General features: G+C 48.8%; 2 protein-coding genes and 1 long non-coding RNA gene across 12 annotated transcripts in view; 2 read left to right on the top strand and 1 right to left on the bottom strand.

Annotated features, from left to right (window-relative positions):
• Positions 1-2897: 2897 nt before the first annotated feature.
• On the bottom strand, positions 2898-26345 carry ZNF473 (zinc finger protein 473). Of its 4 annotated transcripts, none has more exons than XM_009232927.4 (6): positions 25530-26345; positions 25202-25432; positions 20572-20771; positions 12379-12505; positions 9856-9945; positions 2898-6998 (listed from the first exon to the last, which is right to left on the bottom strand). In XM_009232927.4, exons 3-6 carry the CDS (start codon positions 20578-20580, stop codon positions 4621-4623), a joined length of 2604 nt encoding a protein of 867 aa, XP_009231202.4. In that variant the 5' UTR covers positions 20581-20771; positions 25202-25432; positions 25530-26345; the 3' UTR covers positions 2898-4620. The 4 variants fall into 4 exon arrangements, with proteins under 4 accessions (XP_009231202.4, XP_054397016.2, XP_002829645.4 ...); XM_054541041.2 differs by having other exon boundaries at positions 20572-20649; positions 25530-25596; XM_002829599.5 differs by having other exon boundaries at positions 20572-20649; positions 25202-25605.
• On the top strand, positions 8950-10653 carry LOC129052019 (uncharacterized). The gene is made up of 2 exons (XR_008516687.2): positions 8950-9204; positions 9697-10653. It is a non-coding gene; the product is annotated as an uncharacterized LOC129052019 (long non-coding RNA).
• Positions 25328-26595, top strand: part of VRK3 (VRK serine/threonine kinase 3) — a 49973-nt gene continuing 48705 nt past the window's right edge. The window contains exon 1 of one of the 7 annotated variants that reach the window (XM_063720222.1): positions 25328-25476. The gene's annotated coding sequence lies outside the window, so the exon portion shown is untranslated. Of the gene's footprint in view, positions 25576-25760; positions 26064-26595 lie in introns of those variants that run through there. The other 6 variants (XM_054541046.2, XM_063720223.1, XM_024236660.3 and 3 more) reach the window with 6 other exon arrangements.

The raw sequence follows: 26595 nt of genomic DNA, 5'->3' as shown, positions 1-26595 counted from the left end.
TGGGGCTTGTCTAGTTCTGTCCAGGCATGCAGGAACAAGCTAGGACAGCTGATTTGGAATATATAATAGTGGATAGCAATCTTATAGTAAGAAATTGTGACTTTTTATAATCTTTGAAAAAGAGCTTTCCCATTTCTCACACTACTAAAAATACAAAAGATTATCCAGGCGTGGTGGCAGGCGCCTGTAATCCCAGCCACTCGGGAGGCTGAGGCAAGAGAATCGCTTGAATTAGGGAGGCGGAGGTTGCAGTGAGCCGAGATCTTGCCACTGTGCTCCAGCTTGGGCAACAGAGCGAGACCCCGTCTTGAAAAAATAAAAGTAAAAAACAAACAACAAAAAAATAGTCTCCCTCCTTTGAGAAATCTTCCCTCACATCAATTACTTCAGTCCCGCCCAGCCCGGTTTTTCCTTCCTTGTGCTCTAATATTCGTTTTCCACCAAGTTTTACGACCCGATCACGCTGTTTGTCCAGCACCCATACTGCTTAAAGGCTCCGGTAATGGGCGGCCCCAGCCTGCGGCGTAGACAGTTGCCATGGAGAAAGACAGGTGTTTCCAGAGTTGACGGTTACCGTGGAGACAAAAGCCGCCCGCACGCAGTGGGGGCGGGGCTTACAGAATGTATTCTGCGATTGATCCACAGGAAATAGACGCAACCGCGTGGATCGCCTTCTCCACCCGACATACTGAAGCCAAAATAAGCCACGACTTCGTGTGCCCCACGAAGGAGTTTCTCCCGCATCTGCCATCAGAGGACCGTCGCCCTAAGGAGCCCGAGCTCCCGCGGTACTCTGGGAAGAGTAGTTCATCAGGGAGTCTGACAGGCGCGGAAGTATCCGTGGGACCGGGGCAGCGTCGCCACCAACGTGGGGATGGTGGTGGGGAGCAAGCTTCGCGTGGGAGGCCGACCCGAGGTCCAAGCCCACATTTGCCAGGTCCTTGAGGGCCCGGCTGTCTAGTGACATTCATCACTTGCCCTCCCCATTTTGGGCCCATTTTGGCCTGAAGAGTGGCCCCGAGCAGTCGGGGATTTAGGCCACCGAGAGGAATAGTGGGGGCTCGAGAATCTGACGGCAGCCTATGAGGCTGCAGGGGTGGGGCATCGGGGGTGGGGTTAGGGCGTGGCCAGGAGCCGAGTCAGCACAAGGATTGGCTGGAGTAGGCGGGGAAGGGAGGTGGTTATTAGAGAACTGAACCCATGAGGCCGGCGTGGGCAGAACCCGCTGATGCTCGTTTTGAGAATCCTTACATTGAGTATCATTCTTGAGTCCACTGGAGAAACTGAGGCTCAGAGAGGGCAGTGGACCCTTAAGTTCCGTAATTCATTAGAAGGGCTCACAAAACTCAGCAAAGCTGTTATACTTGATTGCATTTACTACAGCTAAAGAATAGAGATTAAAACCAGCAATGGGAAAAGGTGCAAAGAATGGAGTCCAAGCGTGAGCTTCCAGGTGTCCTCTGCCAGTAGAGTCATATGGAGAGCACTTAACGCACTCAACAATGATGTGTGACAACACACAAACTGTTGCCAGAGAAGCTCACCCACACCGTGGTACCCAGGGTTATGAGGTTGATTATGTTGACAGGGCTGATCACCCTGACTGACCTTAGTCTCCAGCCCTTCCAGAGGTCAAGCTGGAATTTAGCTGGGCTATCAGTTCCGACAAGGGGTCCCCACCTCTGAAATGTTGGGGGAGACCTTGGCCCTAGAGAAGACTTTGCTGCTGCTTTATACCTTGACCTCGTTTGAGCTTGTCTTCGCATCAGCCTCAGAGGTGTTGGGTTTTGCCATCTTAGCCTTGCTTGGTTTAGGCTCCTGTAGCTCATTTCTTTTTCCAATCACATTTTTTTCCTTTATTCAGAGACATGGTCTTGTTCTGTCGCCCAAGCTGGAGTGCAGTGGCGTGATCACAGCCTACTGTAGCCTCAACCTCCCAGGCTCACGATTCTCCCACTTCAGCCTCCCTAGTAGCCTGACTGCAGGCGTGTACCACCACACCCGCTGTCTGTATTCTTTGCAGACACAGGATTTCACCATGCTGCCCAGGCTGGTCTCAAACTCCTGAGCTCAAGCACTCCACCCACCTCAGCCTCCCAAAGTGCTGGGATTACAGGCATGAGCCACCACACCCAGCCTGTCACACAAACTTTAAAATGTTTTAAATTTATCTAAATTTATTTAAACTTTTATCTAAATTTAAACTTTATCTAAATGTTTTTAAATTGTAAAAATATACATAAAATTTGCCATTTTAATCATTTTTAAGTGATCAGTGTCCACCACCCAGCTAATTTGCCTATTTCTTTTGTAGAGACAGGGTTTCATCACGTTGTTCAGGCTGGTCTTGAACTCCTGGGCTCAAGTCATCTTCCCACCTAGGCCTCCCAAAGTGATGGGATTACAGGCATGAACCACCACACTCGGCCCTATCAGCTCACTTTATATAAAAACAAAAAACAAAAAAACTTTCTATTACTACCATGAGCAGGTAACTAGTATCTCTTGTCACTTGTCACTAAAGGAAAAAGGTGGGGACAAAAATTAAAGTACTAAACAAAGTTATATGTATTACTGGATGCCAATTAGAAACACTCCCCAAGCCTGGGGCCTGACTTGTCCGTGAAGAGTCAACTGCAGGCTGCCTGTGCTCTCTCCTTGGTCACTTAGGCCCACACACAGACTGAAGTGTTGTTTGATGGTGCATCTGAGGACCAGCTGAACTTGTGTGCCTCCTCAGTGGCGCGTGCCCCGCCCAGACAGTGGGAAAACTGAGCTGCTCCCTTTTACTGGGCAATGATCGCCACCAGAGGCCCTCCCCCACAAAGACATGAGGCCTGGCAGGCAGGGACTGATGCGTGGCTGCATGGCAGCAGGCTGAGAGAAGGAACCAACGCTTTTAGACTCAAAACTTTAATCAGAGAACCAACAAATATGCACACATGGAGGGCGTTTCTACCCTGGCCTGCAGCAACACAGGTGACTGATTTACAGACTGTCCCCCACCCCCAATGGCTGCCAGTTTTCCATAGAGTCCCCATTGTGTTCCAGCCCTGCAACACTTTGTACTCTTTTGGTATACAACGTGCCCATCTCCCAGACAAGACAGAGCTCCAGAGGACGGGAACCATGTGTGAGAAGTTAAATGTTGCAGCCATTTGAAAAACAGTGTAAGCGCCCAATGGTTAGCCAACAGGTTCCCAGTTTCAACTAAGTTTAACAAACTTAACCAGCAGAACTCCAGGTGGAAGAGTTGAAAAGCCCAAGGGTGCAGAGCACTCACCCCCTCACCATTTTCAGCACCTAAAATATGAAAGGTATTCAAAGTATGTGTCCAGTGCTTTTCATAAGACTACTGTGTTTCAGCAAATGTGTGACTGAGCCACTTAGTGGCAGGGAACAAACGCCCAGAGCTGACAAGACACTGGTAAGGAACTGGTCGTGTGGTTCCATCTCACTGGACTCTCCAACAATCCTTGGTGATCCCAGAACTTCCTGTGACGTGAGGGAATGTGGCATTTTTAAGATGTCACTTGTCAACTCACAGCAATCATCTATGAAAATGGGTTCATTTCTTTCTGATTCCAGAAGCTTCAGAGCAGTAGTGCATAGTGTATTGATACTACCCGCCCCTGAGCCTAGCAAATTGCCTGGTGAGCGACCATCCTGGATAAATGGTGAATGATGACATCCCAGCGGTCACTTCCACACACCACAGCTTTGACCCCCAAGCATGTCTTCCATACGGGTTGTGTTTCATATGCGGTTAACACCCTGATCGATGCAGCTTTCCTGGTGGAATCCAGCTGTGTTTTGGTGTCAACTCCCATGAAAAGGTGGGTGTCTTGTTGCATAACCAACACTCAAATGGAGGAAGGCCATGCGAAGAGGGAGCAGGTGTTTGTGGGATAGGGAGTCCTCTGAGTGAGAGGCTTGGGAGGTAGGAGTGGAAGGTTATAGCTAGTTGAGGTTAGGAGTTTACATGTTCTTTTTGGCTTTCTGGGGGTTAAGAAAAAAACCAGGAAAGAGAGATAAAGGGACAAAAAAGGCCAGGCACTTAAGAAGAGTAAAGTGCTGGAGAAAAACTTTAAAAAAGGAAAACTTAAATTAAAAGTGATACATTATAAGAACATTAACTACAGTAAACACAGAGATTACTAATTCCTTTCTTGTAACACAAGTATATTTGTGCTATAGCTGATGTGTATTTGTGGCTTACACTTGGTGAGCCCTCATGTGCTGGCCATCAGTTCTAAGTGCTTCACATTTATTTATTTAATCCTCAGAAAAGCCCTCTGAGGTAGGTGATGCCCATTTTACAGATAAGGACACCGAGGCCCTGAGAGATTTTTCTGACTTTCCCAAGGTCACTTAGGTAGTAGATGGCAGAGGTGGGATTTAACTCAAGGTAGACTGGCTCCAGAGCCTACCTCTGAATCCTGACGTTGTACAGCTTCTCCATTTTTGTGTTTTCATTGTTATAATGAAAAACATGTGCACAAACTTTCTAATCAATCTTTAGATGCATTTATTTGGAGAGAAACTTGCAATGGGATGGTTTCCAACTTTCGACATCTGAGTAACGGTCTCATATTCTGGGACTCTGCTGCCACCCAATGGCTACAGGCAGTATTGCTGCTTGTTGTGTACACGCTGATGGCGGGTGAGGCTCGAGTGGCACCGAAAGGCTTTGTGGCAACGTTGACACTGATAAAGTGTCTCCTGGGTGTGAACTCTCAGGTGCTGGTTGAGATGGGCACTGAGGACAAAAGCTTTGCCACACACATTACAGGAGTAAGGCTTCTCCCCCGTGTGAATTCTCTGGTGCTGTGTTAGATTTGCTTTCTGGGCAAAGGCTTTCCCACATTCACCGCATCTGTAGGGCTTCTCCCCAGTGTGAACTCTCCGGTGAATAGAAAGGCATGAGCTCTGGGTGAAGGCTTTCCCACATTCCTGACAAACATAAGGCTTTTCTCCAGTGTGAATTCTCTGGTGGCGGACAAGCTCAGCATTCAGGCCAAAGGCCTTCCCGCAGTAGTCACATACATAGGGCTTCTCACCTGAGTGAATTCTCTGATGCTTAGAAAGGCATGAGCTCTGACGGAACGTTTTCCCGCATTCGTTACACACCAACGGCTTCTTTCTGGCATGAGTTCGCTCATGCTGAACAAGGTAGTTTCTCTGGGTGAAGACTCTGTCACACTTACTACATTTAAAGGGATTCTCTCCAGCGTGAATTAACTGATGTTTTGAGAGGCATGCACTGTGGCTGAAGGTCTTTCCGCATTCGTTACATTTAAAAGGGTGCTCCTTTGTGTGGGAGGACTGAAATTTGATAAGGGAGGCACTGCTGATGGCTTTCCCTTGATCACCCCATTTATACAGCCTCACTCTAGAGTGGATTCTTTGATGGTGAATGAGCCGAGTACTTTGGCCAAAGGCTTTCCCACACTGGTCACATTCAAAGGGCTTCACCCCCCTGGTGTGAATCCTCTCGTGCTGAGTTAGGTATTTGCTGCAGCTAAAGGTTTTCTCACATTTGTTACACTTAAAGCACTTCTCTTTCTGTTCTGGGTTCTGATCCAAGATCTTCCCACTCACAACATATCCTTGTTTTTCTCTGGCGTGAACACTCTGGTGGCACTTCAGGGTTGAGCCGCAAATGAAGCGTTCTCCGCACTCCTGACATTCATATGGGGTTTTGACGGTGTGCATTTTCTGGTGTTGCACAAGGTGACTGTTATCGCTGAAAGTCTCCTTGCATTCAGCACAGCTATAGGGCTTTTCTGCGGTGTGAATGGCCTGATGTCGCATCAGATGTGATGGCCGGCTGAAACTCCTGACGCATTCCTGACATTTGTGGGGTCTGTAGCCTGTATGAATTCGCCGATGTTCATTAAGGTGAGTGTGCCGGCAGAAGGCCTTCCCACACTCACTGCATTTGTAAGGCTTCTCTCCACTGTGAACCCTCTGATGGATCTTTAGGGTAGAGTTATGCCTGAAGGATTTCCCACGTTCGTTACACTTATAAGGCTCCTCTCCAGCATGAAGAGCCTGGTGTTCAATGAGCAGCGAACTGTGCCTAAAAATCTTCCCACACTCCTGACACTCAGAGGTAGTTTTTGCAGCGTGAGTTTTCTGATGTTGGATGAGGTGTTTTCTCAAGTTGAAGGTCGCCTGGCACTTGGAACATTCATAGCGTTTCCGAGTGTGGGTCTTCTGGTGCCGAGTAAGGTGGAAGATCCGGGTGAAAGCCTTGCCGCATTCGTTACAGTTGTAGGACTTACTATCTGTGTGAGTTTTCTGATGCTCACCAGGCTGTGTGTCATGACTGGGTGGGTGGTCACTGTCTTGACTCTTACACGGTTTTTCTCCAGTGTGAGTTTTCTGATGCCACAGGTATGTACTCTGACTAAAATCATTACACACATAGAATTTGTAGCCCGTGTGAGTTTTCGGATACACAGAAAGGGAAGCATTCTGGTCAAAACCTTGCTCACACCCTTGATAGACAGTGGGTTTCTCCCTAGTATGAGTGATCCAGTGCTGGGTAAGATGGTAACTCCCACTGAAGCTTTTCCCACATTCACTCCATTGATATGGTTTCTCCCCTTCCTGAACAGAATCCTGCTGGCTGTGGTCCGAGTAGGAGCCAAACTCACCCCTATATTCCTTAGACTCAGCTGGTGTGAGGGTCTTTTCAGAAACATTATGCACCATGGAATCTTCTCCCGTGGAAACAGTGGACACAGGACTGAGTCCTCTCTTTAATTCATGACTCTTGCATTCCGTGGGACTTTCCCCGTTGGTGGCAATATCAGACCTCAGAAGACTTTCTGGATCGCCTAGCAAACTATCTAACCAGGTGTCCTCTATACAGGCTTCTCCGAAATTGGAGTTCCAGAAGCCATCCTTGGATAACATCTCTCTAATCTCCTGGGAGAATCCTTCTTCAAAGAAATCCTCCATCAGAGGAGAGTTCTTGGTCTCAGTCACATCTGAAAGAGCAAGTGCAAATGTCTCCTGTTCACTAAGGGTGAGAACACAGACAAAAGTAAGTAGGGGTGACAGATCTTGAGTCCAGCCTATCCATCAAGGGACCCAAAGGGGTGACCCACGTGGAACTGGCATCACAGAAAACAGACAGAGCCCATTCCCAGGAGGGCCAAGAAGGGAGCTGCGAAATCATAGGGTTCAACGAGGAGGGAGATTCTACCATTACCTTCACACCTAAGTGACTGACCAAGTTCCCTAAAAAGTCGCCTGGACTCACCTGCTTCTACTCTCCCCTCTATCCTGCACTGTCACCAAAATCTTCCTCCTCATATCCTGCATCCTCTATCCCAGACGACACCCTGCTCTCCCCACACCACCATCCATCCAGTTCTCCACACTAGAATCCTAGGAGTCAACCTCCTCCCTACCTCCCTCAACTTGGCACTATTTTCATTTGGTCTCTATCGAAATGTCTCAACTCCCTTCCTCTCCTCTCCTCTATCACTGACTCAGCATCTGACCTCAGGCTGCTCATTGGTCTCCTGTTTCTGTCTGTCTCTCTCTCTCTCTAGTCTTCCACACTAGCCCTAAAGGGCTTTGTAGTAAATGGATCTGACTATATCACTCTTCTGATTAAACCCTTCCATGACTTCCTGCCTGGAGAAGAGAAATGAGTGTGTTAACCCAGTGTTCTTTGTGCTGACCTCATAGAACTCTCGCGGTTCCCTAAATCCACCAGACTTTCTCCTCTGTGCCTTTAATGGTCCCTCATGCTGGATGGCACTTCCTGGACTAACTCCTCTAAGTCTTTTAATACCCAGCTTGAGTATCACCCTCCTCTGAAAGGCTTCCCTGACAACCCCATCCCCATTCTGCTTTAAGTCCCCTGCCCTGTATTCTCTGAAAACCAGCTGAGCCCTTACCATCCTCTACCATAACAGGTTATGAAAGGGTCTGACCCCTGACCCTCACCAGAAGGTAAGCTCTTTAATGGGGACCTTCCACTGCCCATCCATCCACTGCCACAGAGGCGGCCACGGGAAAGATTCACAGGACAGAGTAATTCCCATTCATGGCATGCTTGCTCACAGGCAGGAGTGCCTCAGGCACTCTGTTACACTCGACAGCCTCCTGTAAGGTAGGCACATGTCTGCTTTCTTACAGCTAAGTGAGCATCAGAGTGAGGATTTGAACCCCTCTGACCCCATATATATATATATATATATGTATATATATATATATTTTTTTTTTGGAGACTGAGTCTTGCCCTGTTGTCCAGGCTGAAGTACTGCATGATCTCAGCTCAATACAACCTCTGCCTCCTGGGTTCAAGTGATTTTCCTGCTTCAGCCTCCCAAGTAGCTGGGACTGCAGGTGCCCTCCACCATGCCCAGCTAATTTTTGTATTTTTAGTAGAGACAGAGTTTCAGCACGTTGGCCAGGCTGGTCTCGAACTCCTGACCTCAAGTGACCAGCCTGCCTCGCCCTCCCAAAGTGCTGGGATTACAGGTATGAGCCACCACGCCTGGCCCATATTCTTAACTACCAAGCTGTATGCTCTCTGGGATCCTTCACAAAACATGAATGTCACTGCTCTGCTGTATGCCTCCAGTCTCCCCATCTCTCCTCTCCTCCATCATCATACCTTTTCCAGCCTGTCCCTTCTGCAGTTCTTGGCTCACCATCTGAGTATCTATGAGACTGCTTAAAGTCTCTCTGCCTGGAATTAAAACTTGCAAATGAAAGCCTTCTGACACATCTTGTTCTGAATTGTCACCTTTGCCTCTGCTCATCTCTCCCACAGATATCCAGCTCACTCTCCTCACCACACCTGTGCTCATGTTGTTCCCTCTGCCTCAAATGCACTGACAGACATGTAATAGGCACCCCTTATGTGCCAAGCATGATGTCAGGAGCTGGGAATACAGGGTGAATCAGCTAAGCCCTGCTTCTAAGAGAGGCATGCCGTTAAAGGGGAAAGACGCTTATGTGGTAACTATGCAACTCAAGTGTCACTACTAGAGGATCTGGAGGTGTATTTGTTAGTAAAGGCATGGCTACCTATGCTTGGAAACAGCCAATATGCTGAGGTGACAGAAACAGAAAGCAGAAGCTGTGAGAGCCTGTGCATGAGTTAGTCACCTATGAGGGACACTGATGTGCTGAAGAGAAGGCTGCAGAGGCCTCACGTATACCAGCCTGAGCGTGGTGAGCCAAGAAGGGAGCTGCACACTGACTGGGTGGGGTACAGCCTGAGACTCCTGTGGTCTCTGGTTCAGGGCCCTGCTTCTCATGCTGGGGACATCTCTACCATGGGTAATACCCCAGGAATCCTCACCACCTAACCTGATCCACCTGGAGGAACCCCGGCTTGGGAGATGGCAAGGCAGATGCTCTTGGCAGCATTCAGGCCTGGGCTTAAGTTACTCCCTGATGTGGCCATCTGCTATGCCCCAGGGATAGGAAGGAAAAATGGGCCTGAAGGAAAGGAGGTAAAAGAAGTAGAATGAGGGTCAACACACTCAGGGAGCACAAGGCAGGAAAGTAGAGAGACCAACTGAGAGAGTGGAAGGCGTACCCTTGTTGAGTCTGGAAGGAAAGAGGAGGACCTGTGGAGAGGCACCAGGATAACCCTGTGCTGAAGGGCAAGGTAGAGAGACACTAGAGTGAGGGTCTATAAAAATGTCCTGATCCCCCCAGCTCCCAGGACAAGGGGATGGAAACCAGCGAGAAGCAGAGTGAAGTCCTGAAGCTGAGCGTTGTAATGTCTGGGTAGACCTGTGGGAAAGCTGGCTGCAGCCTCAGGATGGAGGTCTGGAAGACAGAAGGTACACAAGGGGCCCCTCTCCATCCACTCACCAGGGCCTGTTGCTTCTGGGCTTCCTCCAGCCAGAGGCTCCAGATCTTCATCGCCATCTGGGTGGGAGGTCAGGTTGGGTCTTGGGGGGTCTGCAGGGAGAGAACAGCATTGTCATCCAACCAGGACATGGAGGACCATCCAGACACTCAGTGAGAACCTCCTGGCTCTCCTGACTTTTCTATGCTTTATCCTGCACATAGCTCCTGTGTGTGGGCCAGGTGCTGCACTGGGCGACTCTGGGGATGCCTGTCCTGTAGGGTTCCCAGTCCAGTGATGGAGAGGGAGCCAAACAATCACAATCCAGGGTGATCAAAGCTGTGACAGCTGGGGCTGGGGACACAAAGGACTTGTGACAGCTCTTTAACGGGCAGGATCTGCCAGGTGGGGAGGCACGTACTTCCTTAGCCATTCATGATTCATTCACTGACCCGTGGGCCACACATTGCCTGAGGCCTCCATGGGCCAGGGACAGAAGATGTCAGGGTCCCAGAGCCCAAGCAGTCCTGAGCCGTACCCTCCACAAGCTTCCCCAAGGAAGGGAACAGAGTCATCATCCAGGAGGGATACAGGCCACAGCGGAGAAGACGCCACTACTGTCTTTGAAGACTGAGAAGCCATGAGTCAAGCAATACAGGTGACCTCCAGAAGCTGGCAACAGGCCAGGAAAGACTATCTATGTGCTGGAGCCTCCAGAAGGAACACGGTGGCCCTGCCAACACCTCGCCTCCAGCCCAGCCACATGCATTTGGAACTCCTGGCCTCCAGGACTGTAACATAATAAAAGTGTGCTGGTGGAAGCCACTGTGTTTGTGGTATGTGTAACAGCAGCAATAGGAAACGGATACACTACTCATACATACACACAAATGGGTGAAGGGGCAGTCGAGGTAAACACACTTCTTACTGTGGGCTGTAGTTTAAAAATTCAAAAAGACACTGAGGTAGGACCTCCCATTAGATGCTTCTTAGCACACACTGGCCAGTCTGGAGAAAGTCTGCCCCAATGTGATGAGATTGTATCAAATGATAGTTTCCACAGTGTGTTATCTTTTACTTCTTTCATCTTTTGGAGTAAATTATTTTTCTGGTTCTTCAAAAAGAAAGAACTGAGGCAACAGAGAGGGAAAATGAGTTAATCAGGTGACACTGATGGGGAGCTGGGGTGATGTGGCCTTGGAGCTGCACAGACCTTAGCTGGAGTCTGAGCCCTGCTGCTCTCTCACTGTGTGACACTGGTGTGCAGAAGAGGGCGACACAGCAGGCTGGCTGCTCTCCTGGGAAAAGCCTGCTGGCAAGGCTGATTTCAGGAGGGTACCCTGTGTCTCCAGAACTGAAGAGACACGCTCCCTGGACCTAAACTAAGCAGGCTTACACCTGCTTTCCTTCTGGGGGTCTGGAATTTTGGAATGTGCCAGGCAGAGGAGCCCACGTGACCAGCCCCCAGTAAAAACCCTGGCACTGAGTCTCTGATGAGCTTCCCTGGTGGACAGCATTTCACACGCGATATCACATTCTACAATATTGCTGGGGGGATTAAGCATGTCCCATGTGACTCCCCTGAAAGAGAATTCTGGAAGCTTGTGCCTGGCTTCCTTGGACTTTGCCCCATGTACCTCCTCCCTTTGCTGACTGTGCTCTGAATCTTTTCACTGTAGTAAGTCATAGCCATGAGTCTGACTACAGGATGAGTCCTGGGAATCCCAGTCAATCACTGAATCTGTGGGTGTTCCTGGGGATACTGACACAGCTGGGAAGGTGACTGCCACTCTTTTAACCTCAGTTTCAGACCAATCGGCAAAAGAGGGACAACCCAGCTTCTTCATGGGGTGACTGGAGGATTGAACAAGCAAGTACTAAGAGCTGCTACTCAATCATTCATTAATTTAGAGCTGTCTGCTGGGCCCTACAGCAGGTACTGTTTGTTCCAAATACTGGGGACACGCCCTGTCCTCACACAGCTCCCGCTCTGAATGACACAATGGTAGTTAGAATGTGAGGGGGCGACAGACAAGATGAGCAGGAGAGGAGGTATGGAGTTCTAACAGGGTCCCAGGTTACACTTTAAAAAGGCAAGCCCTGAGAGCCGCTTAAGCAGAGGGCAGGGCAACTGGAAGACCCTGAAGTATCGGCTTGAAGAATGACTGACTACAAGTAGGAAAGTGGTGAAGACAAGGCTGGGGAGGCAGATAGGGGCCAGAGCAGGGTTTCCCAGGCTTAGCACTACTGACACTGGCATGGGCCAATCCTTGGTTTTGGGGCTGTCCTGTGCACTGTAGGATGTGTGGCAGCCTCCCTTGGTTCCATCAGCTAGATGCTAGCAGCATGCTGCTGGCCCAAGGAGTAACAATCCAAAATGTCTCCACACATTGCCAATGTCTCCTTGGCCAGCTGAGAACTGCTGGGCTAGGTCATGCTGATTCTGAGAAGCCCAGGAGCCAGGATTTCACCCTGTGGGTGGTGGAGAGCATGGGTGATCACCAAGCAGGGCAGTGAGTAGGCCCCTGGGGACAGGCAACACTCACTCAGCAGGAAGAGGTCCTGGCAACTGTCCAACGCTGTGTCCCAGAACATGTCCCCCTGTTCCAGCCCGAGCTGCTCCCAGTCTCCCAAGGTGAAGTCCATGCCGACATCCTTGAGGGTCACAAATTCCTGAAACACAATACACTATTGGTCACTCAGAGGCTGGGGTCAGGGAGGAGCCCAACAGCTCACTCAGGGCACTCCCAGCCCTCAATCTGCCAGGCCTTTGGCAAAAACCATCCCATCCTCAGCCTCACAAGAATCTTGAGATGTAAGAGATTAGAAACCCCTGTATTTTGCAGGCAAAGAAAAGGACCTTGACTTTGACCGGGGAACAGGATGTCAACCGAAGTTAACACAGGTGGGACTGAACCCAGGTCTGCCTGATCCTAAAAATCTATTTCACGGTTTTGCTTTAAGTGTTCATTCAAGACTTATTTTGTAAACTTTCAAACATACATACAAGTAGAGAGATGTATGTAATTAACACCCGTGAACCCATCACCCACGGGTCATCTGATTTCACCTGTGAATACTTCAGTATGAACAGTAACTCCTTAATCACTGAACACCTAGACCACATTCAAAATCTGTATACAGATTAGTCTGATGTCTCAGTGGTGTGTCTTTATAGCTAGCTCGTCTCAATCAGAATCCAGGGGGCCCATACCCTGTGTGTAACTGATGTGGCTCTGAGGTTTTTAAATCTACAGCTGTACCCCTCTGCCTTCTACATCCTCCATGCTCCTGATTTGAGGTCCCATGTTCTGAGTGTGGCAAGCTGCTTCCATGCAGTGTCACCTGGCTGCTCCCCTGGCCACGCATTTCCTGTGAGCTGGTCAGGACAGCAGAGGCCAGACTGGAGTCAGTACAGCTTCTGGGGGAAAGACCCACTCATAGGTGGTACCAGGTCCGCTTTAGGCCCCATGATTACCTAAGGCTCCTATCTGGTTGTCCAACTTTTAGTGATGCCATCTTTCATTTTAAAACTTTCCTAGTTAATAAGTGTTTATTATTATTTATGTGTGTGTATGTGTGCATGTATATATTATATAAAATTTTATTTTATATATAATTATATGTATTTATATAATTTATAAATTTATAAATTATAATTTATATATGCACCTGTAGTCCCAGCTACTCAGGAGGCTGAGGTGAGAGTATCACAGGAGCCCAAGGAGGTCGAGGCTACAGTGAGCTGTGATTGCACCACTGCACTCCAGCCTGGGGGACAGTGAGACCCTGTCTCAAAAAAAAAAAAAAATTTTCTACTATTTGGCTAGTCAGCGGTAGAGTTTGTATAGGACAGGTAGGGTAAATGCTTGACTCTCCTTTTATTTGCCAGTTTTCACTATAAGGAATTGGTTTCCTTCTGTTGTTTGTTAAGTTACGGTAATTTATAAATCTGGTAATTTTAAATTATATATATTATATATAGAGAGAGACAGAGAGAGCGAGCGAGAGAGATAGAGAGTGTCTCACTCTGTTGCCCAGGCTGGAGTGCAGTGCCACGATCATAGCCTCCACCTCCTGGGCTCAAGCAATCCTCTTGCCTCAGCCTCCAAGTCGCTAGGACTACAGGCGTGTGCCACCAGACCCAGCTAATTTTTTTTGGTAGAGTAGGAGTCTTGCCATGTTGCCCAGGCTGGTCTCGAACTCTTGGCCTCAAGTGATCCTCCTGCCCCTGCCTCCTGAAGTGTTGGGATTACAGGCATGAGCCACTGTACCTGGCCAGTTAATGGATGTTTAGGATAAAAATTCAAATACTTGAGAAGTACCAACAATAAAACGTGAAAGCCTGCCCCCACACACCCCATCTCTAGGTGAAACCATGACTGGTGTGTCTCTTCCAAATCTCCAACAGTGTGGGCACAGGCACATTTTAAGAAAGAATGAAAACCACCTCTCTTTAGTTTGGGTCTGAGGTATGGCCCTATTACCTTCACTTTATGAGTGACTATTGGCAAGTAAGCTGCATGTCTCTTGTGACCCCAATTCCTGCTCCCCTAGTGAAATGGGACCAACGAGTTCCATCTCATCAGAGCTGCTACAAGAAGCAAATGAAATACTGCTGGGAGGTGACTGCATACTACTTAGCACACAGGAAGAGTTCGACAAAGGGGCAATTCCACTCTGGCTTACACTGCCCATCCCAACCCTTCAGGCATCTGACTGCAAAAGCCCTTCTTTGGCCAAGAGCTTTCTGCATGCCGGCAATGGTTCAATGCTTTAGGTGCAGTGAGTCACTGAACTCCCTGACTCCTCTTTGAGGCAGGATTATCCCCAATTTATAGAAAACAAAATCAAGGCCCAAACAGTCACTTTCTCCAAGTTACACAGTATATTAGTCCATCTTCTGTTGCTATAACTGGGTAATTTATAAAGAAAAGAAATTTGCTTCCTATAGTTCTCGAAGCTGGGAAGTCCAAGGCCAACAGACTGCCTCTGGAGAGGGTCCTCCTGCTGGTGGAGACTCTGCAGAGCCCTAAAATGGCACAACGCATAACATGGTGAGGGAACTGAAGCAATATCAAGCTGGCTTTTATAACAGACCCACTCTCATGATAACCCATTATTCCATGAATAAATGAATTCACTCACACAGGCAGAGCCTTCATGATCTAATCATCTCTTAAAGGCCCCACCTTGGCCGGGCGCGGTGGCTCACACCTGTAATCCCAGCACTTTGGGAGGCCAAGGCAGGCAGATCTTGAGGTCAGGAGATCAAGACCATCCTGGCTAACACGGTGAAACCCCACCTCTACTAAAAATGCAAAAAAAAAAAAATTAGCTGGGCGTGGTGGCAGGTGCCTGTAGTCCCAGCTACTCGGGAGGCTGAGGCAGGAGAATGGCATGAACCTGGGAAGCGGAGCTTGCAGTGAGCCGGGATTGCGCCACTGCACTCCAGCCTGGGCGACAGAGTGAGACTCCGTCTCAAAAAACAAACAAACAAAAGGCCTCACCTCTTAATATAGCTACATTAGGGATTAAATTTCAAGGAGTTTTAATTGGTGGGGCATGGTGGCTCACGCCTGTAATTCCAGCACTTTGGGAGGCTGAGGCAGGCAGATTGCTTGAGCTCAGGAGTTCGAGATGAGCCTGGGCAACATGGTAAAACCCCCATCTCTACCAAAAACACAAAAAGATTAGCTGGGCGTGGTAGCACACACCTGCAGTCCCAGCTACTCGGGAGGCTGAGGTAGGAGGATCACTTGAGCCCAGGAGATGGAGGTTCCATGAGCCAAGATCACACCACTGCACTCCAGCCTAGAAAACAAGAGTCTCCCTCTCAAAAAAAAAAAAAAGAGTTTCAAAGGGGACAAACATTCCAACCACAGCACACAGTGAGTAGGTGGTGGGGTGGCACAAGCTCCAATCTGCTACACAATCCCCAGGAGGCTGACCTGTTAGAGGCTCAGCTTTAGAGTCAGACAGGTCCCAGTTCAAATTCTAGTTTTACTATTAACTGTGGGACCTTGTTAGTCCACCTCTCTAATGCTCAGCCTACCTCCTCTAAAATAAGGCTGCTATAGGATGAAGTGAGCTGATGCCTACACAGGGCTCAGCAGAGACCCAACTCACTAAGAAGCTGCTAAATAAGTGGTGCTTGTTGTCTACTTATCTGTCCAATAATGACCAAGCACCTACTATGAGCAGCCCCTGTGCTAGGTACAGGAGAAAAGGGGGCAGCCAGTTCCTGTCCTTATGAGATTTAACCTGGGTGTGTTACATTGAATTACAATGAAAATGCTTTGTAAAACTCTTAAGAACAGCCAACCACACACACACACACACACACACACACACACACACACACACACGTGTGTGTATAAAAGAACTGGTCACCTTTGAAGGATGACATGACAGAAGGAAACCAATTCCTTATAGTGAAAAATAGCAAGTAAAAGGAGAGTCAAGCATTTACCCTACCTGTCCTATATGAACTCTACCGTCGACTAGACAAATAGTAGATAAAATTTTTTTTTTTTTTTGAGACAGGGTCTCACTGTCACCCAGGCTGGAGTGCAGTGGTGCTATCACAGCTCACTGTAGCCTCAACCTTCTTGGGCTCCTGTGATACTCTCACCTCAGCCTCCTAGAGTAGCTGGGACTACAGGTGCACACCACCACACCTGGCTAATTTTTAAATTTTTTGTAGAGATGGAGTTTCACCACATTGCCCAGGCTGATCTTGAACTCCTCAGCTCAAGCAATTTGCCCACCTCAGCCCTCCAAAGTTCTGGGATTACAGGCGTGAGCCACCATGCCCAGCCAAAGGATGTCTTGTAAAGTATTCCAACTAATAAATGAAAAGAAATGATAGCACCATTTTGCCAGCCCTGATGAATGAACAGGTGATAAGGCAGAAAGCATCAATATCTGCCAGGATCACAAACAGGGGGCACAAGAGATTCTTGGTAAAAGGATTGACCATGAGTCTAATCAAGCCTCCGGACCTAGCTGCCAACTGGGAATAAACTGAACTGCACCACAAGGATGGAACCAGAGAAAACAGACTGAGGAATTCTACAGGTCGAACCATGCCAGTTCCTCAAAGGAGTGACTAACTGTTCTCTAACAGTTGAGAACAGAAGGGGATGGAGGAGGAGCCCAAATATTAAGAGACACAGAAGATATTAAAAGACAAGAAGGGGCAAGGGATTGTGCATTTGAGTAATAAAGCAAGTGGTAATCATAAAAATCAGGTTACTTATTGGGGATGCAAGAGGGCTATGACAGAGCCCACGAAGGACTTCTGGGGTGGATGGCAAAAAAAATCCTCAGTCTTGATCTAGGTGGTGTTTGCCTTCATTAAGTCATGCATTTGATGTGTGTGCATTTCTGCACCTGTGATTTTACAATAAAAAATATTTTAAAAATTAGGCATATATTAAACAGCATCCTCCTCTTGCTGCTTCGTGGGAAAAGATGGAAGGTGGCAAGGGCAGAAGCAGGGAGTCAAAGGAAAAAGGCCAGTTTGATAATCCAGGTGAGAAATGGTGGCAGAAATGGAGGGGGTGAGAAGTGGTGAGATTCCAGATATTCAGATAACGGTGCTGACAAGATTTCCTGACGAATAACATGGAGGGTGCGAAAGACACAACACCCTGGGATGGCGCTACGTTTTTAGCCTGAACAGCTGGAAGGACAAAGTTGCCACTTACTGAGACATAGAAGCAGCAGCTTTCAGGGCAGAGTCTGAGTTTGGTTTGGGACATGTAAAGTTTGAGATATCCCGTAGATTGTCATAGCTGAATAATGCTGCCACCCCACACAAAGATGTCCCTGTCTTAATTCCCAGAACCCATGAATGTTATCTTACATGGCGAAAGGGACTTTGCAGCTGTGATTAAGAATCTGGAAACAGGGAGATTATCCTAGATTATCTGGGTTGGCCCTAAATGTCATCACAAGGATCCTAATAAGAGGGAGACAACGAATCACAGGAGACAAGAGGTGATGCCATGACAGAAGCAGAGATTAGAGTGATGTGGCCAGGAGCCAATGAATATAGGCAGCCTCCAGAAGCTGGGAGAGGCAAGGACTGAATTCTTCCCTAGGGCCTCCAGAAGGAACGCACCCTGCTGCCACCTTGGTTTGAGCCCCGTAAGATCATTTTAGGATTCAGACCTGAAGAACTGTAAAAGAATAAATTTGTGTTGTTTTTAAGCCCCCAAGTTTGTATTATTTGTTACAGTAGCAGTAAGACCCTGAAACAGTCGTCCCAATGGTGATGCTAAGCAGGAATTGGGTGGACGAGCCAGGGGGATCCTGTTTCTGCTTACAACAAATCCTGTCCCTCCTCTGCTCCAAACCCTCCAATGGCCTCCGGATTCACCATATTTAAAGACAGAGACCATACAATGATCTCCAGGGCCCTAAAGATCTGGCCCCAGCTACCACTCAGGGCTCACCTTCTCCCCCTTTCCCACTCATCCACTGCTCCAGCCACACCAGCTTCCTTGCAGCTGCCTGAACACACCTGCCAGACCCCATCTTAGAGCCAAGATTGTGTCCCTCAGTTCTCTGCTGAAATGCCTCTTCTCCATGAGGCCTTCTCCCACCCCTCTGTATAAAACAGCAAATCTACCCCGGGCCTCCCTATCCCTTTCCTCCATAATCCTTAATACTGCCTGCATTCTATGGGATTTACTTAATGCATTTTACTGTGTGGTATGGGTTGAACTGTAACCCTCCAAAAAGATACAATGAAGTTCTAACCCCCAGTACCTCAGAATTTGCCCTTATTTGGAAATGGGGTCTTTACAGAGGTGATCAAGCTGAGATGAGGTCATCAGGGTGGGTCCTAATCCAACACGACTGAAGTTGTTATAAAAAGAAGAAATGGGGACACAAAGACAAACACAGGCTGAGGGAAGACAATGTGAAGATACGGGGAGAACATCCTGTGAAGATGAAGGCAGAGATTGAGGTGATGCCTCTCCAGGCCAAGGAACACCAAAGCTGGCCACCATCTGCCAGAAGACAGGGGAAGAGGCCTGGCTCACAGCCTCAGAAGGATCCAGCCCTGCCAACACCCTGATCTCAGAATTCTGGCCTCCAAGACTGGGAGATCATCAATTTCTGTTGTTTTCAGCCACCCAGTGTGTGGTACTTTGTTACAGCAGCCCTAGCAAGCTCATACACTGTCACCCGCAATAATGTAAGCTTCATGAGGGCAGGAACCACCTAAACCGTTTCCCTAGTCCAGACTTAGAACAAAGCCCACACATGGCAGGCACAGAGTAAACACTTGTTGAATGAGGCAAAGCAGCACATGGTCCTGATAGCTGTTTTGGGACAAGGGAAGGAGCTCACGAAGGATGGAACCCACACTAAGTGAGGTTCAAGATGGGGACAATAAACTGAGTCCCAATCACACTTGCAGATCATGACAGCCCTACCTCTGGACTTTTGGTTATATAATTAATAGTCTCCTGACTGCGTAAGTCATTTTCTGATACTTATAACAGAAACTGTTGCTGTCTATATCCTGTCAAGAGTACCAGCCAAGCAGGAGCCAGATCAAAGAGGACCTCTGAGGGGCTTCCTTTCCTCACACTCCCAGACTGCACTGGACAAGGCCCCTGGTCACAGTGATGGAGGATGGGAAGACAGGGGCAGACTTGATCCTTGAGGCACTGGGGAGCCACAGGTAAGTGACAAGGTCAGAGCACATATTTGGCAATCATTTACCCTGTGTGCTACACCACACTGTGGGCACTGGGGACATGGACGTGTGTCAGACCTGTTTCCTGGCCTCATGGAGCTCATGGTCTGATGGAGAGACATGAGGGAGGCAGGACTGTGGCACAGGGAGGTATCGGGGGCTGCGTGGGCCAATGGAGAGAGGGAGGCCATTGCCTTGAGGTCAGGGAAAGCTTCCTGGAGGGAAGGTCATTCAAGTTGGATCACTAAGGATGAACAGATATTTACCAGATAGAGAGATGGTTTCATGCATCATTCATTGATTCATTCATTCATTCAACTAACACCTCATGAGGCTTCCTGTGTGCCTGGCCTGTGCTGGGCCCTGGGTACCCAGAGATGAATCCCCATCAGTTCCTGTCCCCAAGGAGCATCTAGTCTGGTGGGGCTGACAGATATGGGCAGGAACACCCATATCTAGGTGGATCTGTGCTACAGTGGAGGCAGCAGGGGGTGATACGGAAAGCTAGAGCAGGAAAGTGCTGACTGCCTAGGGAAGGGTGGGGGAACTGAGCCGGGTCTTAAAGGCTGTGTGAGACATTACCACATGGAAAAGGGGCAGGGAATTCCAGCAGAGGGCCCAACCTGAGCAAAGGCAGGGAAGCTGCTGGAAAGTACAGAATCAACTTTTACTACTAGGCCAAAGGAAGTACTGGTTATCTAGAGAAATGACAGAAGATGGTGCAAAGGGGGTAGAACCCAGAACACACAGGAAGGCTGAAAAACCTAGAATTTATCCTATAAGCAATAGGGGTTCCCAGAAGAGTACAAGCAGAAAAGAACAGCATGCGAGCTTTCCTTTAAAAAAGATTGCCTGGGAGCCCCCATGGGACAGGGAGGCCAAAACAAAGGAAGGCCAGCTTTCCTGCCACGGGGGTGACCAATCAACACAGAGCAACCTTCAACTCACCTCGGCCACAAAGGAAGGCCAACTTTTCTGCCTTTGGGTGTGACCGATTAAGACAGAGCAACCTTCAACTCACCTCAGCCATGGCCAACTGGGGTTCAGTAGCCTCTTTTAAGCTCCTCCTCCTTCCCCTCCATGTTCCCGGCTGGCAGGGCTGTGGGAAGCACAAGGGAGCTGTGAGAAAGCCTCCCTTCCGCCCATGGCTGACTCGCTGTCCATGCTGACGAGCCCCCAAAATGTCCAGGAGGAGGAGGACAAGTCCCAATGTGAGTCTCCCTGCAGGGGACAATAACAACTATATTTACTGAAGCCACCTCAGCCCCACATTTCCACTGTGCTTCAGAACCTATAGAACAGCTTTGCCACCATTGTTACCACCTAACAGTCAGTCAACACATGTTTAGGAGATTTGGTGATGAAAGTCTATGGCCACAGTGGGAGCTTCTATCTTGCTCACTGCTGTGTCTTAGGCACCAGCATGGTGCCTAGTACACAGCAGGTGCTTTAATAGTAGGTGTAAAAGTACCTACAGTTGTTGACAGAATGAAGGTGTCTAAAGAACCAATGGAACAATGCTTCTGGGAATTCTGATTATCATCTCTGGAATTTGAGTTCAAGTAAATTGGTCTCCGAAACTGTTACTTTTTTTTTTTTGAGACGTCTTGCTCTGTTGCCAGGCTGGAGTACTACAGCGGCACAATCATGGCTCACTGCAGCTGTAATCTCCTGGGCTTAAGCAATCCTCCAACCTCAGCCTCTCAAGTAGCTGGGACTACAAGCACGTGCCACAACATCCAGCTAATCTTTCTCACTTTTTGTAGGGACAGGATCTCACTTGTTGCCCAGGTTGTTCTCAAACTCCTGACCTCAAGTAAGCCGCCCTCGTGGGCCACCCAAAGTGCTGGGATTACAGTTGTGAGCCACCGCACCTGGCTGCTATCTCTACAACAGAAATATTTCAACTTTTGTTTTAACCATGACCCACGGTAACAACACCAATATGTAGTATAGGCCAGGCACCGTGGCTCATGCCTGTAATCTCAGTACTTTGGGAGGCCGAGGTGGGCAGATTACTTGAGGTCAGGAGTTCAAGACCAGCCTGGCCAATATGCTGAAACCTCGTCTGTACTAAGAATACAAAAATTAGCTGGGCTTGGTGGCGTGTGCCTGTGATCCCAGCTACTTGGAAGGCTGAGGCAAAGAATCACTTGAACCCGGGAGGCGGAGGCTGCAGTGAACTGAGATGGTGCCACTGCACTGCAGCCTGGGCAACACAGTGAGACTCCATCTCAAAAAAGAAAAAAAAAAAAGTATCATGACTACTCAAACACACAGTGTAACTAAACAAAAGCTTCATGAAGCAATACTTAGCCTGCAATGTAAGATGTAGTGGGATATTTTCTATTCTAGTCTCTTTTATTCTACTTCATTAAAAAAAAAAAACAAAACATAGTCACTGCCCACCTAGTTATTTTCATGACCCATAATACGCAAAACTGTACCACAGACATTTTTACCCATTTGTATCCACTGCGTGGACCAAGTAGCACATATCTGCAGAGTGCTGAAAGCATTTCATATCACAAAGCAGCACGGATCACTTAACAATGACACAGGTCCACAAATTCTTCCACCTCCAAGGCCAGATGTGCTTTGAAATTCAACTTCTATTTTAAAAAGGTGATATGGCATATATATGGCATATTTCATTAAAATCCCAGTGCAGGGCCAGCCGCAGTGGCTCACGCCTGTAATCCCAGCACTTTGGGAGGCCGAGGCGGGCGGATCACGAAGTCAGGAGATCGAGACCATCCTGGATAACATGGTGAAACCCCGCCTCTACTGAAAATACAACAAAATTAGCCAGGCATGGTGGTGGGCACCTGTAGTCCCAGTTACTCAGGAGGCTGAGGCAAGAGAATGTTGTGAACCCAGGAGGTGGAGCTTGCAGTGAGCCGAGATGGCGCTACTGCACTCCAGCCTGGGTGACAGAACGAGACTCCGTCTCAAAAACAAAAACAAAAACAAAACAAAACAAAGTCGCAGCGCAGTGTGGATCAGGCTGCATTTCATAATTGAACACTTTACCATTTCTAGAGAAAGGTATCATCATTCATTCTAGGTAGAATAAAGTTATATTTTAAAAATACCCTGTAGTAGTTCAGGTAAGGCACAGACACAATTTATGAAAAAAATATTTGTTGTTCTGAGTTTTCCAGATTTTTGAGACTACAAATATGGGAATATGGTAGACCTACAATAAATGCTAATTCTACTGAACAATGAGTTTTTCTACATGTCAGAGGTTAAGCCTCAACCTACGAGTATAACTCAGTTGACAGATATTTGGCCCATAATGTTTGTTGGCAGACAGAATGTTTTGAAAGAAAATTCAAGCATGGCTCACTAGTCTCAAACTTGAAAACTGGGAAATTTCACCTAAAAATTATGTTTCCAACTTCTGAAACATCCTAGGATTTGGCAACATTGGGTCTACATCCCACGAAGTTAGTTCACTGGTGCCCATCTAAAGCTCCCCAACCAGGGCTAGGCAAGTGGGGGATGCTTATAATCCCAGCACTTTGGGAGGCTGAAAGGGGTTCGAGACCAGCCTGGGCAACGTAACAAGACCTTGTCTCTTAAAAAAAAATTAAAAATAAGCAAGTTGTGGTGGCGCGTGCCTGTAGTCCCAACTACTTGGGAGGCTGAGGTAGGAGGATCGCTTGAGCCCAGGAGTTCAAGGCTGCAGTGAGCTATGATTGTGTCACTGTACTCCAGCCTGGACATCAGGGAAAGATCCCACCTCCAAAAAAACATTAAATTTAAGTTTAAAAAGCAGGTGGGTGCAGTGGCTCATGCCTGTAATTCCAGCACTTTGGGAGGCCGAGGCAGGTGGATCACCTGAAGTTTGGAGTCCAAGACCAGCCTGATCAACATGGTGAAACCCCCGTCTCTACCAAAAATACAGAAACTAGCGGGGCATGGTGGCGCACGCCTGTAATTCCAGCTACTTGGGAGGCTGAGGCAGGAGAATCGCTTCAACCAGGGAGGTGGAGGTTCCAGTGAGACCAAACTCCAGCCTGGGTGACAGAGCGAGACTCTGTCTCCAAAAACAAACAAACAAACAAACACAATTCTCCCCTTCAGATGAGGCAAGTGCTCCCCAAGGCCCCACAGCCTCACCTGGACCAGTTCTCTTCTTTCCTGTATGTTATCTGCCTGGCCTCACAGACAGCTGAGCTTCAGATCCCTGTCTGCAGTTACCAAATCACATTCTGCCCATATCTCATATACTCCCAGCTCTGGGAGGAAAGAAACGAGGGCCCAGAGGTGGAGAAGGTCATCCAGCCCAGAGTGACTTAAGCCAAACAATTATCGGGCTGAAAGACCTTGGGCCCAAGAGTCTTGCCCCTCCTTCCAGACCATTTACCTTCTCTAAGCCTTAGTTTCCACATGTACCAAATGGAACAAATACAACAGATCTAAGGTCCTTTAAATGCTCCAAAAACCAGAACTTGATTTATAAACTGACCGCAAAACTTCACCTGGATTGCCACAGGCCATGCAGGGTCTTAATATTCCCATAAGTGTGAATATTCACACCTTGCCCCACAGAAACATTTTATGACCAAAAACTGGCCCAGATTCCTCGGGGTGGGGGCGGTGCTGCCTAATTATAAAATATGCACACTATTAGCTTTCTAAAATCTGAAAAATTCTGATTCCCGAGATTGCCTTGGTGCCAAGGGGCCCTGCATTTATGTCTCAGTGCTACTGCGGGGATCAGAAGAGGAAATGCAACTCCAGCAGGGCACCTGGCACACAGAAAGCGCTCAAATACTGTAAATGTTAAGTACTTCAACTTCCCGAAGAATTCCCATCCATCGTCCAGCAAGATTCTGCCTAAATCTGCCAACTTCAGGTAACTCATTCCCCTCCTTCCCCAACCAAAACCAAAATAAAACAGAACCACTCCTCTTAGGGCCGTCAGGAAGGGCTGGAAACCCCTTTAGCGGTTTTTTTTTTTCTTTTCTTTTCTTTCTCGGCTCACTGCAACCTCTGCCTCCCGGGTTGAAGCAATCCCCCCACCTCGGCCTCCCAATTAGCTAGGACTACAGGGGCGCGCCACCACGCCCGGCTAATTTTTGTATTTTTTTCATCTTTTGTGGAGACAGGGCTTCACCATGTGGCCCAGGCTAGCCTCGAAATCCTGGGCTCAAGCAATCTGCCCACCTCAGCCTCCCAAGGTGGTTTTCTTCCCTTCTTTTTTTTTTTTTTTAAGATGTAGTCTCACTCTGTCACCCAGGCTGGAGTGCAATGGCGCGATCTCGGCTCACTGCAACCTCTGCCTCCTGGGTTCAAGCGATTCTCCTGCCTCAGCGTCCCGAGCAGCTGGGATTACAGGCCCCCGCCACCACGCTCAGCTAATTTTTGTGTTTTTAGTAGAGACTGGGGGTTCGAGGAACTCCAAGCTGCAAGTGATCCCCCCGCCAAGGCTTCCCAAAGTGCTGGGATTACAAGCGTTATCCACCGTGCCCATACCTTGAGAGGTTTTCATAACAGACTGTGAAAGACGGTTCACACCTTCACCCTGACAACTGCCGCCCAAGGCGACGCACCCTTTGCCGAAGTCGTCCCCACTTGCATTCCGTCACCTCTCAGGAAGGACCGAGCCCGCAAGTCCCTCAGCCCCAGTGTCTCCGTACCTCGGGATTGTAGTCGGCCGCATCAACAGACGCAACCCCAACCTCGAGGGAGCGGGCGATTCAACTCCCCGCACACGCGCCTCCTCGCAGCGACTTCCTGTGCGCGAGAAGCTTCTCTGAGCTGCTGCACCCAGGATCCTCCGCGCCAGCGCCAGGACTCTATTTCCCAGAGGGCTGTGCGGGCGACTTAGTTCGCCTTCCCATCTGCTCCCGAGGTTCAGCCTTAGCACTCTGGGAGTAGAGTAGAAACAGAATCAGGACCAGGCGGCATCAGGGTTTGTAGCCCAGATTTTTACCTTGTTAAAGAATCATCTAATTAGCTTCTTGCCTTTACTAGAAGACTGGGAGTCTTCCCTTTTGCCGAAGATCTAGCGGTAGGTTGCCATGGAAACGCGTTGTGACGGGATTTCTGAGAAAACGCGCGGAAGTAAGGGGCGGAGTTAAGGAGGGAGAAGTGGTAATGTGACCTCTGATTGGTGGAGAGGTGCCTCACGGTGCATTCCGATTGGTCTCACACTGACACATGCGCAATAGAACCAGAAGGCGTTCCAAAGAGACTAGAACGGAGGGGAGGTGGATGAGCAATGAGGTAATAATTCCCATTCCGTCTGGAATCAGAGGGCGGGCCTGCCGCGGAGGCATCTGGGAAACGGAGTTCCCAGGTAGGCGAAGCCCAGGGGCTGTCGGAAGGTCAGCGGCGCCTGCGCGGGCGCCTCAGACTCAGGATGCGCGCGCAGCGCTCTCCGCCCAGCGGGCGGAAGTTTTCGCTGGGCAGCTGAGAAGGTGAGTCCAGGTAACTGCGGGGGATCCGAGGGTCAGGCTGCAGAAGCCCAGAATCCCACACCAGTCCCCAAGTACAGAGGTGAGGGGAAGCGAGGCGGAACGAGGGGACGTCCCCCGATCCCCTAGCCTCAGTTCGGCTGGGGTGTCCGTGACGTCAGCACGACCCTTTGTGGGAGGCGGAGGCCCCTGCGGTCGGGGTCCGGAATGAGAGCGGCTCCGGGTCGCGGGGTTCACTGGCTTCCTCTTGAGCTTCCCAAGCCACCTTGGGCTCCGTGTTGGGCATGGCCAAGGCGGAGATGGGCGGAACTTGTGGGAAGTTTGACAGCTCCTCCGCTGTGAAACTTGACGTCTAAGTCATCCCGTGGTTTCTATGGAGGTGCGGCCGAAGGGAGGCTCTGTCGCCTAGGCAATCGCCCCACCTGCGCTGGGGTGGGGTCTGACTTTTAGCCTTTTTGCTGTGCTGTTTCCTGAACTTTGTAGGAGGAACACTATACAGTAGTTGACACATAGCAGCTGTTCCCTGAACATTTGTTGAATACGTCAAATAAATTAAGATAAAGACTGGCCTGAGGGTTGGAGTCTTAGGGTTTCAAGTCCTGACCTGGCCATTG

The sequence above is a fragment of the Pongo abelii genome, chromosome 20, assembly GCF_028885655.2.
Source record: "Pongo abelii isolate AG06213 chromosome 20, NHGRI_mPonAbe1-v2.0_pri, whole genome shotgun sequence".
Classification (NCBI taxonomy): domain Eukaryota; kingdom Metazoa; phylum Chordata; class Mammalia; order Primates; family Hominidae; genus Pongo; species Pongo abelii.
This window is presented reverse-complemented; position numbering and strand designations above follow the sequence as displayed.

Excerpts from the sequence above, each read along its gene's own strand:
- ZNF473 (XM_009232927.4), bottom strand. Across the intron at positions 9,946-12,378 it reads CCAGGACCTCTTCCTGCTGA|ACCCCCCAAGACCCAACCTG; the intron begins GTGAGTGTTGCC and ends CTCTCCCTGCAG. Across the intron at positions 6,999-9,855 it reads CCCAGAAGCAACAGGCCCTG|ATGTGACTGAGACCAAGAAC; the intron begins GTGAGTGGATGG and ends TTGCTCTTTCAG.